Here is a 16,942-nt window from a genome sequence, read left to right as displayed (position 1 = left end):
ACTTTAGGGTATAAAAGAACTTTTGTCAAGCGCTGTCATTGTCTAGGAAATGGGAAGGATCGCAAATGCTGCAAAAAGGATTGGAAAAAACCAAACGACATTGAGAATGGTGTTACTGCAAATGTTTTAAAATTGTCATAAGAATATGAGAGCGAAGTCAATTTGGTTTTCAAAAAAGTGGCCCTAGATTTTTATTTACTTTAGAAAGTAGAAATTGTCTAACGAATTAAGAGCGACTATTTTGGTACAGCTTGTGATTTTGACTGTGCGTGTGTGCGTGAAAATGATTCAGGAAGAACATTGGTGCTCAATTGACTTTATACCAAACAATGAATCATATTGCGGATTTTTCAGCAAGAATGTCTATGACTTTAGGTCAAACTAAAAGAATCATTAACTACTGCTTAATTGGTTACATTATCACACTGCTGTCTACCACCCGCTATCTACCGCTCGCTGTCTACCGCCCGCTGTCTACGGCCCGCTGTCTACCGCCCGCTGTCTACCGCCCGCTGTCTACCGCCCGCTGTCTACCGCCCGCTGTCTACCGCCCGCTGTCTACCGCCCTCTGTCTACCGCCCGCTGTCTGCCGCCCGCTGTCTACCGCCCGCTGTCTACCGCCCGCTGTCTACCGCCCGCTGTCTACCGCCCGCTGTCTACCGCTCGCTGTCTACCGCCCGCTGTCTACCGCCCGCTGTCTACCGCCCGCTGTCTACCGCCCGCTGTCTACCGCCCGCTGTCTACCGCCCGCTGTCTACCGCCCGCTGTCTACCGCCCGCTGTCTACCGCCCGCTGTCTACCGCCCGCTGTCTACCGCCCGCTGTCTACCGCCCGCTGTCTACCGCCCGCTGTCTACCGCCCGCTGTCTACCGCCCGCTGTCTACCGCCCGCTGTCTACCGCCCGCTGTCTACCGCCCGCTGTCTACCGCCCGCTGTCTACCTGCAGTATACTTGCCATATACTGCTCATCCTGCACTGCCTACCAATTATTGGCTGCCAACCATCTGCTGCCTACCATCCACTGTTAACCTAACATCTATCTAGGAAACCAATCACATGAAAGCTTTTGCCTCTATTACCTACTGCTGTCAACCACTGTTGTCACTCTCTGCTGTCACCCACTGCTGTTGCCTAGTGATGTTACCCACTGCTGTTGCTACCTACTGCTGTCCCTTACTGTTGTCACTTACTACTGCCTGCCGCTGCTGTCACACACTGCTGTTACCCACTGCTGTCACCCACTGCTGTCACTCACTGCTATCACCCACTGCTGTCACTCACTGCTGCCACCTGCTGTTGTCACTCATTACTCTCACCCACTGCTGTCACCCACTGCTGTCACCCACTGTTATCACAGCGTCATACACCAATAATGTTTAGCAATTATCTTACATTCTCCATACCCAGATATTAAAACAATATCCCTTCTTTCTCATCTGCCACCTTCCTCTCAACACATCACTAGCATATCACCTGCTAACCATTACCTATACTTGGTTTTTTTGTGATGTCATTCTATCATTGTCGGCCATCTTTGTAAATAACTTTTATAGTTAAAAACACGAAGCTTCTGGAATGAATTTTGAAAACGATGATTTTGTTTGCAATTCTTTTATAATAGTATCAAAATGACACACAAAAATACTATTAAATAAGAGAACAACGATCTTTTTCTACAAATATGGCGGCTTTTTCGTGAACGAGCGCGTGTGCAAATGAATTGATGACGTCAAAAAAATGATGAATGGTTACTACAGATCTTTCCTTGCTTCAGAAGCAAACTACCAAAGCCATGATACTTCAATGGCCAACACACCTGTTAATTTAGGGCACTCCTGATTCTCATGCACTTTCTGAGTGTAAAAACATACATCAGTAAACTATTATTGCTTCTCTCAGCGGTGAGAAAGCAATATTTATACCATTTTTGTATAAACACTTTGGAAGCTGGTTGTGGGCTATACTGCCTTGCTGCTGGCTGCCAATTACTTGTACACAGGTATTGCAGACAAGGAAACCCCTTTATGTTGATTATTATATGGTATATTTTAACATAAAACAAACCATAATCACATATTTAAAAGTGTAAATTGTTTACAATAAGAGTTCATAGTGATCATAAAAAAGCAAGAGCGTAGCAGTGGCTTAAAAACATTACAAAACATTTTTGTTGTGTCATTATTGTTTGCTGACTAAGTGACCTATCACCTGAACTCAGCAAAATGGATCTGGTTACAAAAGTGACTTGAGAGAAGAAACCTGCCTGTGGCACCATCTCTAGCACTCATTTCCAGAATAGTAAGCAATGCGTGTCATTTGGCCACCAAACTAAATAGCTAGTAAGTACAAGTATGAAGGTAAAGTTAGAGTTAACCTACGTGCAGGTAAGTCATAAGTGGGTCAAGCATTCGAGTTAGTATAGCTTATGGGCCAATATGGCTTTTTAGCCCAGCCACCAAGTAGCCGCTAGAGACGAGGAGAGAGTGAGACAGCTGATGAGAAGTGTTGGCGGAGCTTGGTTGCCAGTCGTTGTTTCTAAACTTGGTGTATAACTCGTGTAGCGGAGTCCTGTATAAATAGTAGAAAATACAGTGAAATGAGCGTATAAAAACTATTTTTTATAACAACCGTGTGCTACAGAGTACATCTCTACAGAGTAAGTGAACTGTGTAAGTGGATAGAGGGTCTAATATTGACATATGATTAAGGTTCACATCACTTTCTACTAAAACTTGGGTCAAGATTTGCATACACTTGTGCCAATGAGTAAGTCTATGTTTTGGATATATCTAATTCATCACTTCTCATCTATGTTGATATGGTATGAGAGCTTACCTAGCGCACCACTTCTTATCTGTATTTATATACTATGAGAGCTGGTTGTAAATGCTTATGAGCAGGTAAGAAGCTTCTTTGTTATTTCAATATATTGCAGTTTGATTTACCTGAACAGCCGCTGAGACATCTTGCAGTGCTTGTGCTGTTGGTCACTGTTTTCTCTGTCATGCCGTCACAGGTGCCTGCTCCAGATTCTTCCTCCACCTAAAACAGGAACAGTATAGACCTGATATACTAACATGAGATTTTATGTTTTCTTACTTGGGCTCAATATATGTAAAACGGAGCTGCCGTTGGCTCAGTGCCAAGTTTTAACAATTATACAGGGCAATAATTTAAAAAAGGACAAAACTTAACTATGAAATTTACACTTAAAATTATGAAGAACATTAGAAGCTTGCTTTTGGTATAAACCCTGCCATCATATCTATTTGAGCGTCTCTAATAGTAACAAGCACCTCCTAGTGAATGTCATATGAACGTACTTTTATCACATGTCCAAGGTTGTTGAGGCCAGTCTCAAATTCGGAGACATTTTTGTTGAGAAAGAGGATGTTGTAGGCGGGGATTCCAGGCAGCAGTGGGTCACCCAGTTCTAAAAGGACATCATAGTCACCTGCTGGTACGGTCAGTTTGAGGGAAAATGTGATAGTTATATCTCCATCCTCAGGACCCCATGTTCTTGCATCATTAAACTCAGATATTTCACCAGTTGTATAGTTAGTAAATGGATCCACTCTAGAAGGAACAATGTATCACATTGCGGTGGTCAAAGTATGAGTGGAGGCCAACCAGAGAGAAACAAGAAATTTTCAAACATAAAATTTGCAACTTGTAATGAGAAGTGAGCAGTCAGTAACTACCTTAGCCTGAGGATTATTTTAGCAACTCTGGAATGGATCGGAGCAGCATAGCCATCATTCGTCAAAGTTAAGCTAAAGCAAGCATCAGCTTGCTTAAGCACGGTCGTTGGCAGAATAGCAGAAACAAGTCGCAGATGATATCCTAGTTTTCTGCAAAAAACAATCATTCAGTTATTGCCAGTTTTTACCAACCTTACGATAAGATACACGCAGCAATAAGAGACAAGCTATCTACAGTAGGATCAAAGAGGCTTATTAACTCACGTGAGGATATCATCATAGCAACCGCCACTCTTCCAGGAGTCAATCACTGCTGTATCAGGCGCCTTAGCAGCATTGCGACCAGCTATGTTCAGGTAGGTATAGTGAAACCTGCTTAGCTCTTGCTCAGCAGTAGTGCATTCAGTTCTATACAACACAAGGATAATCTATTCTCCTCAGAGTAAAATATTAACACTGACAGAATCTTCTAAAATCCTTTATACATTAAGCAAGAGAGCACAAGGTTCGGTAGTCGTCTGTAGTTTGCTCAAAGAAAAATAAAACAAAAAGTAAGATTTTCGAATACGTGACTACCATCTGCTAACCAGTGAAGTATACCGTAAAACGCCACAATTGAACGTCATTTAAACGCCACCCTTATTTGATCGCCACTATACAGGGGAGGTTGAAAAACAGAGCGTCATGACGTTCAATTAGAGGTTTTACAGTATGTATAAATCTAAACGTACTTGTGCACCAGGCTGGCATCGAATAATATTTTGAAGTTTATTTGCTAACTCAAAGGTCTAAGTGGATCAACGCATCAGGGTCAGAGGCTGCATACTCTCGCATGTAGAAAATGCAATGAGCCATTATGCCATGATTTGAGGTTGGATAATTTTGAATATATAATGACAACACAGAAGGTGAAAACACTGTGAACACTCAATTAACCGCTGTAACCATGACCCTGCTGTGACTCTCTGAGTAGTGAGAAAAGACAGTCACTCACCATAAGGTCTAGGTTATGGGTAGTGAGAGCACACAGTTAACCCACCTTGGTGCATTAGCTCCGCATGTTTCTCCACCCATCGGTACAAATACTGTCTCATTTTGAAGATACGCATAGTCCACAACAATATCGCTGTAAGTGCCAGCATCCGTCTGATTGTACAGAAAACAATTACTATAGTGGCCTGCAAGGAAACGAGATACATAGCCTGTATTTTGTATTCACTTATTTACATCTGAAGTTGTGACCTTCAGAAGCCCCCCAGTAAAGTATATCATATAGCCTCTCTTGGTGGTTTACACACTCAAAGGCAAACCTGCTGGATTCCTTAACGCTACAGAAAGAGCTTATCTGCTCATGCAGAGTTTTCCAGCGGTGACTGTATACTACATAAAAGAGAACAGCGACTATCCAAGTCATCACTTGGCCAAACAACATCACATCCTTTCAGAATCATCTATTTAGCATTGTTAAAAATACTATCTAATATAATTTAACTGAGCCATAATACATAAAGGTTATTCCTGCACTTGAGAGCCTATTTACTTAAGTGTATACTTTTATCAGCAAAACCTTTAATGAAAACTATTGACCATAAATATCGTTATTCGTAACCAAACTACAGATAAAACACTCACACAATTTTATAATACGTGTACTAAAAATCTGATTCCCATCTTGTACAACAATATTTCATACAATTTAACCATTATGATTTCACCATATCTTTTGATGCACCTTACTAATTCAAGCATACACACAAGGAGAAAATGTTAATTCAAAGGTCAAGGTTGATATAACTCACTCAATTTTTGGTTAGCAATGAAAGGATTAATTTCGCCATGCTTTGCTTAGAAAAGTGAGTTTAACGTAAAGTTTCATAAAGTTTAACATAAAGCAATTTGATTGTTTGCTGGCTAATGTTTGCTGGATAATCGTGTAATGATGATTTATCTCAAGCCTGATGATTTTCAGAGTGAGTTATACTGGAACTAAAACGCACGGGTCTTTTAGTTTCAGTTCATAGATGATCACATATGATACTGGAACTAAAACGCATGGGTCTTTTAGTTTCAGTTCATAGATGATCACATATGATACTGGAACTAAAACGCACGGGTCTTTTAGTTTCAGTTCATAGATGATCACATATGATACTGGAACTAAAACGCACGGGTCTTTTAGTTTCAGTTCATAGATGATCACATGTGATACTGGAACTAAAACACACGGGTCTTTTAGTTTCAGTTCATAGATGATCACATATGATACTGGAACTAAAACGCACGGGTCTTTTAGTGTCAGTTTATAGATGATTACATATGATACTGGAACTAAAACACACGGGTCTTTTAGTTTCAGTTCATAGATGATCACATATGATACTGGAACTAAAACGCACGGGTCTTTTAGTTTCAGTTCATAGATGATCACATATGATACTGGAACTAAAACGCACGGGTCTTTTAGTTTCAGTTCATAGATGATCACATATGATACTGGAACTAAAACGCACGGGTCTTTTAGTTTCAGTTCATAGATGATCACATATGATACTGGAACTAAAACGCACGGGTCTTTTAGTTTCAGTTCATAGATGATCACATATGATACTGGAACTAAAACGCATGGGTCTTTTAGTTTCAGTTCATAGATGATCACATATGATACTGGAACTAAAACGCACGGGTCTTTTAGTTTCAGTTCATAGATGATCACATATGATACTGGAACTAAAACGCACGGGTCTTTTAGTTTCAGTTCATAGATGATCACATATGATACTGGAACTAAAACGCACGGGTCTTTTAGTTTCAGTTCATAGATGATCACATATGATACTGGAACTAAAACGCATGGGTCTTTTAGTTTCAGTTCATAGATGATCACATATGATACTGGAACTAAAACGCATGGGTCTTTTAGTTTCAGTTCATAGATGATCACATATGATACTGGAACTAAAACACACGGGTCTTTTAGTTTCAGTTCATAGATGATCACATGTGATACTGGAACTAAACACACACGGGTCTTTTAGTCTTATAATAAGCTCATTCCATGGCCTTCCACACACACGGGCATTTGTAAAATAATTGTTATAATAATATAATAATCGTTATTCAAGTCAAATATACATATAAATATTAACAAAAATTTACAGATTTTCTACGTAACACTAATATCATGATATATTCGTTCAGGATATATTATATATCACGAATCGTCTATTCGCAATATCGAATCGTCTGTTGATTTTTGAAAATTGGAAAGCTCTAGTTTAACAGCATCCGTTGGCGTTTTTAAGTCATGCTGTTATTAGTATTTCTTGCTTCTTTATCAGTGTACTGCAGCAAAAGTCAGCGAAGGACAGTGAACGTCAGCAATGAACAGCTGACCACATTAACCAAGTTTGGAGTAGAATTGTTAAGCATTATAAACCATATCTACAGACTTGAATTGTCAGCCAATCTTTAGCTATTGCAATTGGAAATATTCTTTGCGAAATAAAAAATGTTGATTTCTTATACAGTGAATGTCTCTGGTTTAAATCAGAGTCAGATGGTTTACATTACGTTGTAATGTAATACAACTCATTGCTACTAACAATTATCACTTCTGGTGTCTGAGGACAGGTTTAACTTCATGCCGCTTTGTTCAATTACAAGTGGTATGTGATGACTATCATTGGATTATTCAAGGCTGCAATATCAAGAAGCGCCAGTGAACATGTTCTATCATTGTTAGGTGTGCAGTAAATGGGATCAATTGTCTAAGACAGGCTACTTGATCGGCATTTATGCTGATAATTTTACCTGATGAGGGCAGGATAGTAATGCATACCTATTCGAGAGGTTGTGGCTCCGCTTTCGAAGTCTGCTGTCGTGAGAGGTCCAGTACTGCCAGTGAATGCTACTTTATAAGCAGGAGTCCTCAATTGTACACTTCTGCTAGTCGGTAAAGCTGCCAGCATTGTTGTAAGGACGGTATCTCGGTCAGCCTGTTCATCGTCGGTGATAATACCATAGTCACCAAATTGGACTGTATGGTACCATTGTCCTACAGAGCATAAATAAACTAGGTCATGCACCATCATAGTTACATAAATAAACTAGGTGAAGTATTTTAATAGTTTTATAAACTAGGTCATGGAATAACATGGTTTAATGATCTAGGTCATGTAATATCATACATTAATAAAATACAGAAAACGGTTTTGAGAAATATTGTTTTCTCAATAAGATAAAAATGGAATAACACAAAATCAGATGATATATTATTTTTTTACAATAAACTGAGACAAATCCTTACCATAGACTTAGATAAATCCTTATCATAGACTTAGATAGGTTCTTAACATAGATTTAAATAACTCCTTACAATAGACTCAGATAAATCATTACCATAGACTCCGATAAAGCCCATTTGCACACAGAGTATCACATCAATGTTATTCTCCAGAATTGGGGTCAGCTCAGTGATGTGGTTGATGATATCTTCCAACTCCATCTCAGTCGTGCCAGTATAATCCTGCAGCAGACTATGTTTATCATTCTCTACTCTGCGCAGACTATGAGTTTTTATTAATCAGAGTATCACTGTTCAGGCTATGAACTGATCAATCATTTTTAACTATATCTTTACAACTACAACTAACCATACTTATTTTATTTTAATTAATTTAGACTCATGGACTGACTAAAATAAGCTGGTAAATTGGTAATGAATAATATCAAAATGATTGTACAGATAGAACCAGTAAAACAATCATCTATAAAACGAATTATTAAAAGATGAAGTATAAACACATTTCAAGTTTTTTATAATGTTGCACTCATAGTGATTCATGTTTGTTGTTTAGGAAATTGACAGTTTCAACTAAAATGCTAGATGCTCATGATTTTTCGATGCATTCCATATGCCAGATGATTACATGGCTCAAGCATACATTGCTTTCATTTGATACCAAACTAGTGGTGGTCTTCGGTTCACGGCAAAAAACACGAGCTATGAGTTATTCGCTATAACAGGCAGGATATGACTCCTAATTACATGTACTAAAGTACACTTTAGTACATCAATAATGTACTAAAGTAAAGATTCAAAATCAAACAATGCTTGATGTGATTACACCAACCATGTTGTTGGTATAAGCGAATCGTATAATGACTTTGAAGCCATTTGCCCTCAATGCATCCATATCTCCTTGTATGACATCCTTATAGTCACCGATTTCACTAAGGAAGTCAAGGTAATATTCCCTCCAGATCAAGCTGATTGTGCCATAATCACTGAGGACAGCATCTAATGAGTCTTTCTAAAATCATGGTACAAGTTAATAAAATGTTGCTAAAGCATTACATGAAACTCGGTTACACAAAATGGCAAATATATATGATAAGTTTAACGATGACTCAGAAGTGAAAAGCTTAAAATAAAGTAGATAGTTTTAAAATAATGTTTGTACTGCATGTAAAAATGATATTTTTACTGCATCAAATGTTAAATATAATACATCAAATACTGTATCTAATACATCAAATACTATATCTAATACATCAAATGCTGTATCTAATGCATCAAATACTGTATCTAATACATCAAACACTGTATCTAATACATCAAATGCTAAATATAATACATCAAATACTGTATCTAATACATCAAATACTATATCTAATACATCAAATACTGTATCTAATACATCAAATACTGTATATAATACATCAAATACTGTATCTAATACATCAAATACTGTATCTAATACATCAAATACTGTATCTAATACATCAAATACTGTATCAAATACATCAAATACTGTATCTAATACATCAAACACTGTATCTAATACATCAAATACTATATCTAATACATCAAATGCTGTATCTAATGCATCAAATACTGTATCTAATACATCAAACACTGTATCTAATACATCAAATGCTAAATATAATACATCAAATACTGTATCTAATACATCAAATACTATATCTAATACATCAAATACTGTATCTAATACATCAAATACTGTATATAATACATCAAATACTGTATCTAATACATCAAATACTGTATCTAATACATCAAATACTGTATCTAATACATCAAATACTGTATCTAATACATCAAATACTGTATCTAATACATCAAATACTGTATCTAATACATCAAATACTGTATCTAATACATCAAATACTGTATCTAATACATCAAATACTGTATCTAATACATCAAATACTGTATCTTATACATCAAATACTATATCTAATACATCAAATACTGTATCTAATACATCAAATACTGTATCTAATACATCAAATACTGTATCTAATGCATCAAATACTGTATCTAATACATCAAACACTGTATCTAATACATCAAATACTGTATCTAATACATCAAATACTGTATCTAATACATCAAATACTCTATATAATACATCAAATACTGTATCTAATACATCAAACACTGTATCTAATACATCAAATACTGTATCTAATACATCAAATACTGTATCTAATACATCAAATACTCTATATAATACATCAAATACTATATCTAATACATCAAATACTGTATCTAATACATCAAATACTCTATATAATACATCAAATACTGTATCTAATACATCAAATACTGTATCTAATACATCAAATACTATATCTAATACATCAAATACTGTATCTAATACATCAAATACTGTATCTAATACATCAAATACTGTATCTAATACATCAAATACTGTATTTAATACATCAAATACTGTATCTAATACATCAAATACTGTATCTAATGCATCAAATACTGTATCTAATACATCAAACACTGTATCTAATACATCAAATACTGTATCTAATACATCAAATACTGTATCTAATACATCAAATACTCTATATAATACATCAAATACTGTATCTAATACATCAAACACTGTATCTAATACATCAAATACTGTATCTAATACATCAAATACTGTATCTAATACATCAAATACTCTATATAATACATCAAATACTATATCTAATACATGAAATACTGTATCTAATACATCAAATACTCTATATAATACATCAAATACTGTATCTAATACATCAAATACTATATCTAATACATCAAATACTGTATCTAATACATCAAATACTGTATCTAATACATCAAATACTGTATCTAATACATCAAATACTGTATCTAATACATCAAATACTGTATATAATACATCAAATACTCTATATAATACATCAAATACTGTATCTTATACATCAAATACTATATCTAATACATCAAATACTGTATCTAATACATCAAACACTGTATCTAATACATCAAATACTGTATCTAATACATCAAATACTGTATCTAATACATCAAATACTCTATATAATACATCAAATACTATATCTAATACATCAAATACTGTATCTAATACATCAAATACTCTATATAATACATCAAATACTGTATCTAATACATCAAATACTGTATCTAATACATCAAATACTATATCTAATACATCAAATACTGTATCTAATACATCAAATACTGTATCTAATACATCAAATACTGTATCTAATACATCAAATACTGTATTTAATACATCAAATACTGTATCTAATACATCAAATACTGTATCTAATGCATCAAATACTGTATCTAATACATCAAACACTGTATCTAATACATCAAATACTGTATCTAATACATCAAATACTGTATCTAATACATCAAATACTCTATATAATACATCAAATACTGTATCTAATACATCAAACACTGTATCTAATACATCAAATACTGTATCTAATACATCAAATACTGTATCTAATACATCAAATACTCTATATAATACATCAAATACTATATCTAATACATGAAATACTGTATCTAATACATCAAATACTCTATATAATACATCAAATACTGTATCTAATACATCAAATACTATATCTAATACATCAAATACTGTATCTAATACATCAAATACTGTATCTAATACATCAAATACTGTATCTAATACATCAAATACTGTATCTAATACATCAAATACTGTATTTAATACATCAAATACTGTATCTAATACATCAAATACTGTATCTAATGCATCAAATACTGTATCTAATACATCAAACACTGTATCTAATACATCAAATACTGTATCTAATACATGAAATACTGTATCTAATACATCAAATACTCTATATAATACATCAAATACTGTATCTAATACATCAAATACTATATCTAATACATCAAATACTGTATCTAATACATCAAATACTGTATCTAATACATCAAATACTGTATCTAATACATCAAATACTGTATCTAATACATCAAATACTGTATTTAATACATCAAATACTGTATCTAATACATCAAATACTGTATCTAATGCATCAAATACTGTATCTAATACATCAAACACTGTATCTAATACATCAAATACTGTATCTAATACATCAAATACTGTATCTAATACATCAAATACTCTATATAATACATCAAATACTGTATCTAATACATCAAACACTGTATCTAATACATCAAATACTGTATCTAATACATCAAATACTGTATCTAATACATCAAATACTCTATATAATACATCAAATACTATATCTAATACATGAAATACTGTATCTAATACATCAAATACTCTATATAATACATCAAATACTGTATCTAATACATCAAATACTATATCTAATACATCAAATACTGTATCTAATACATCAAATACTGTATCTAATACATCAAATACTGTATCTAATACATCAAATACTGTATCTAATACATCAAATACTGTATATAATACATCAAATACTCTATATAATACATCAAATACTGTATCTAATACATCAAATACTGTATCTAATACATCAAATACTATATCTAATACATCAAATACTGTATCTAATACATCAAATACTGTATCTAATACATCAAATACTGTATCTAATACATCACATACTGTATCTAATACATCAAATACTGTGTTTAATACATCAAATACTGTATATAATACATCAAATACTGTATCTAATACATCAAATACTGTATCTAATACATCAAATACTGTATCTAATACATCAAATACTGTATATAATACATCAAATACTGTATCTAATACATCAAATACTGTATCTAATACATCAAATACTGTATATAAGACATCCTATATTATAACAAATACATGTAGTATGAAATCTAATATCTCATTCCCTCATTTTTCGGCATCAATCAGGACTGGCACCTCTCCGCTCAGCCAGTGAAAAATAAAAATTCGAGAAATAAAAACCAATAAGCTCGTATCTAATAAAGGCACCCTTTCATTAGTCGTAAGCATGTTTCCCTTTTCTTATGTTCAATAGACGCTGGGTTGAGGGCGTTTAAGCTGATTTATGAATAAAGAGTGTCGCAAAAAGCTGGCATTTTTACACTTCACCAAAATGTAATAAGAAAACGGTGAAGTACGATGACTGTTACCACAATGTTGCTCATAGAGTGATCTCACTGGGCCAGAGTATGAGCGAGATTACTGTAGTTTAGGTATTCTCTGTAATTTAATTATTTTCTTTTTCTAATTATGTTTTTCAAACTTTTAATGAATATTTTTCACTCCACAACATACTGAAGTTGTGGAAGCTGAACCTTAAAGTAGCGAAGGATTATTGTACATTGCATCAACATCCAATACATCATATACTGTTTTTACTGTATCGGGCATTGCACCCACTGCATTAAGTATTGCATCTGTAGCATTAATTATTGCATCTGTAGCATTAAGTATTGCATCTGTAGCATTAATTATTGCATCTGTAGCATTAAGTATTGCATCTGTAGCATTACTTATTGCATCTGTAGCATTAAGTATTGCATCTGTAGCATTAATTATTGCACCCACTGCATTAAGTATTGCATCTGTAGCATTAATTATTGCGTCTGTAGCATTAATTATTGCACCTGTAGCATTAAGTATTGCATCTGTAGCATTAATTATTGCATCTGTAGCATTAAGTATTGCATCTGTAGCATTAATTATTGCATCTGTAGCATTAAGTATTAAATCCAGTTTATTAAGTGTTGCCTTTACTGCACCATGTATAGCACCTACTTCACCAAATATTGTATCTAATGCAGTTAGCATTGCATCAACAAACTCCAGTGTAAAGCGGTATTCCCAATTGCAGAAATTAATAGCAATAATATTTTTGGTTTGCTATGTTAAGATGACACATTAACCTTAAAATACACAGAGCTTACATGGGCTTCTTTGCTAACCTTCACAAAGCCCTTGCTGACCTCTGAATTTTCCTAAATTTTTACATTTGTCCGGCAGCGGAATAAGTCTGGGCCAATATTTTTTAATGATTGAATTTTTTTGTGAATTTACAAAACAAGCAAATTTTTATATAATGTGAAAGTAGCAATAACAGCATTGCTTAAATATCTGTATTTTATTCAGTATAAACAAGTAATACACATCAGACAGATGGCTTACCGTACATACAAGATACTCAAACTTTTTAGTAAAATTTACATTGACCTGCTTTCTACATATTTTATACCTTTGCTATGATTGCTCTGACTTAATCTAATGACAGTTGCTGCAGGTGTCTTGTTTTCACTACTGGTCTCTGCTCGGTTAAAAAATGGCTTGACTTTTGAGTAAAACTAAATCTAAGGTGAAATGGAAGGCTAAATCTGCAATTTTGTTCAAAAATATATTGTATCCATTTTTCTCTACCAGTTTACCGTCAATGGAGATGTCGAGCCAAGTGATGCGTCCGCAAAGCTTTCAATGACTACAGCTCCTCCACGCTCAGGATTTATTACATCAGCATCTTGAGAGCTATAAGATACTGTTGTATACCTGCAAATAAGAAATTAGACTATAGCTTTGGCATATGGCTATGAAAGCAATTCCTAAGTTTCATTTTTTCTCTTACCATCACAACATTGACAAACATCTCGATATTACTTTGTATGTTGAAACGATCGTAGTTAGAGTACTTTGTATGTTGAAACGATCATATTTGGAGTACTTTGTATGTTGAAATGATCATATTTGAAGTAAATATACTTAAAAGAATGGATTGTATTCTGTTCAATTTGTTCCACAGCCCATAATTTATTCAAATTGAATAAATTTATTTATAAATCTAAATAAATCCGTAGCAAACAAGTTGCTTAGAATTTTAAATTTAGGAAACAGCAATAAATGCTGAAATTAATTACATATAGTATTCAAATAAATTCATGGTATAAAATTATGTAAAAAAACTAAATATAAAACCTAAATTTTATGCAAAAACTGAATTAATGAAGTACTCCTCTGGCGAAGGAGGCTTTTGTTGTGGTTTTCCCCTGGTGACGCTTGAATGAAAGTGTAGGTTAGTGGGTAATATATGTACTCAGCATAACTTATTCTCTTTGATACTAAACATAATTTTTATTGTAATTATTCATACATTTCCTTTTTTAATTTATGGCAGCTTTTTTACTTTTACACATAACACTGTAGGGTTTCGAGCTACTTTGCATGCTAAAATAGATATTGATTCAAATTTTGCATCGCGCATCGAAAAACTTGTTTGTATGGGTGACCATAAGTTGAGGTTTAACCGTTGTTTGTTTTTAAATAGGATAACAACAGTGAGGAAAAATGTCTTGTACTACTCTCATCAGTTATGGAAGAACCTTAGCGCATTCCTAAGACGTAGTTAATGAATAGAGTTCCAATTTATAAACTCATATGATCTATGAACACGTGCCCAGTGTGATTGAAATCAATAAACAGGCGTAGAGGTTGTTTACGTGATGCTACACTTCAACTAGTGCTATTATCAAACCAGATCAATAAAGCAGTACACAATCCTTCCTTACTCATTGCCGGAGAGGTCGCTGCAATCTTCACAGGCTAAAACAAGACAAACAAATTAAGATATAGGCTTAAATAATATTCAGACAATCACACTAAAAAGTAGCTGATTGTGATAAACTATAGTCTTGCTTTTTCTCTAAAGTCCTTGTTTGAAAGTTGTTATCTGAAATTATTTTGTTAAGATATATCATATTATCCAGAAGTTTACGTCAACACTAATTTATCGCAAGGATTCTGATTTAGATTTTTACAATCTACAAAAATATAGACTTCATGAGAATTGAAAGATCAATTTTGAAAGCAATACGGCTTTAAGAGAAAACCTGACAACGTGGGGAAGTGCCTTTTTCCAAGATTTTTTGGTTCAGCGGGAGCTGACGGTTTGCGTCAAGCAGTAAGAGTTTGTGTTTAAGCCACACCTAAGCTAGCTAAAAGTTTTTGATCTGAAGAGCCTTGACATGGAATAGGTTGTTCAGGAAGCCAACTAAGAAACTACCAACATGCATGTATGTAAAAATTTAGCTTTGAATCTGTCTCACCAAAGCTCACCTCTGTCTCTCTGACGCACAGAAGTTTTGATAAGCATACAAATTATATAGTTCACAGTAGCATAGTACAACTTGATGTCTGTAGAGTTCTGGTTCCGTATAGTTATAGCAATTTGTGTTTACTGAATAGGCTTGTAATTTAAAACGGACATATAGCGTTGCACACTTATGATAAAAACGGTGAAACCACAGTATACATACTTCAACTTTAGAATGAGAGAATTTGTATTTATAACAACTTGTTTAACAGTATATTCGATGTACTTAGTTGATCTGAACGCAAATTACCAGAGTGTTTGTAAGATCAAAAAAGGAGGTACCAGCCTAGGCTAGTTAACACACAGTTGTGAATTTTAATATTTCTCTACTTGGTGCTCATACAAATTAGGCCAAACGATGCATAAATCACCTTAAATCTGATTGTAATGTCTTCTTACCAATCGTGAACGAAGTGCAGATACAAACGATGACCAGATTCAGCACCAATTTGGTGTTCGCCATCTTCCTCCAATATCTTTTTCTTTTTTCAAACTCTTAGCGTTTATGGTAAGTGGAGACTTCCTAGATGCCTATCTGAATTGTGTCGTAGATAGCCCTCAACTGTTTACCACAAATTAATCGATTATTTTGATTAATATCGATAACACATTGTTTGAAGGTTATTGTTTCAGGACCATGGATTCACAAGCTCATTCACCACATGGACGAAAATAGTCCAGTATAAACAACTGTAACCATGGCACACGCGTAAAGGATGCTGTATGAAACTATTGTTCTATTATCCTACTATGAACTGAGAATGTTTGAAACAAACACA

At 34.2% G+C, this 16,942-nt stretch overlaps 1 protein-coding gene across 1 annotated transcript; it reads right to left on the bottom strand.

Annotated features, from left to right (window-relative positions):
* Nucleotides 1–2,051: 2,051 nt before the first annotated feature.
* On the bottom strand, nt 2,052–16,701 carry LOC137391641 (uncharacterized). Its single transcript, XM_068078160.1, has 12 exons — nt 16,563–16,701; nt 15,580–15,613; nt 14,449–14,566; nt 8,834–9,013; nt 8,100–8,226; nt 7,540–7,755; nt 4,741–4,879; nt 3,966–4,109; nt 3,702–3,851; nt 3,324–3,576; nt 2,946–3,042; nt 2,052–2,568 (listed from the first exon to the last, which is right to left on the bottom strand). Exons 1-12 carry the CDS (start codon nt 16,624–16,626, stop codon nt 2,444–2,446), a joined length of 1,647 nt encoding a protein of 548 aa, XP_067934261.1. The 5' UTR covers nt 16,627–16,701; the 3' UTR covers nt 2,052–2,443.
* Nucleotides 16,702–16,942: the final 241 nt, after the last annotated feature.

Source organism: Watersipora subatra, chromosome 3 (genome assembly GCF_963576615.1).
Source record: "Watersipora subatra chromosome 3, tzWatSuba1.1, whole genome shotgun sequence".
Taxonomy (NCBI): domain Eukaryota; kingdom Metazoa; phylum Bryozoa; class Gymnolaemata; order Cheilostomatida; family Watersiporidae; genus Watersipora; species Watersipora subatra.
The sequence above is the reverse complement of the archived record's forward strand: the minus strand, read 5'-3'. Positions and strand labels throughout refer to the sequence as shown.

Excerpts from the sequence above, each read along its gene's own strand:
- LOC137391641 (XM_068078160.1), bottom strand. The coding sequence starts at position 16,626 with ATGGCGAACACCAAATTGGTGCTGAATCTGGTCATCGTTTGTATCTGC. Across the intron at positions 15,614-16,562 it reads CTGCACTTCGTTCACGATTG|CCTGTGAAGATTGCAGCGAC; the intron begins GTAAGAAGACAT and ends GTCTTGTTTTAG. Across the intron at positions 4,880-7,539 it reads AGCCACAACCTCTCGAATAG|GCCACTATAGTAATTGTTTT; the intron begins GTATGCATTACT and ends GTTTCCTTGCAG.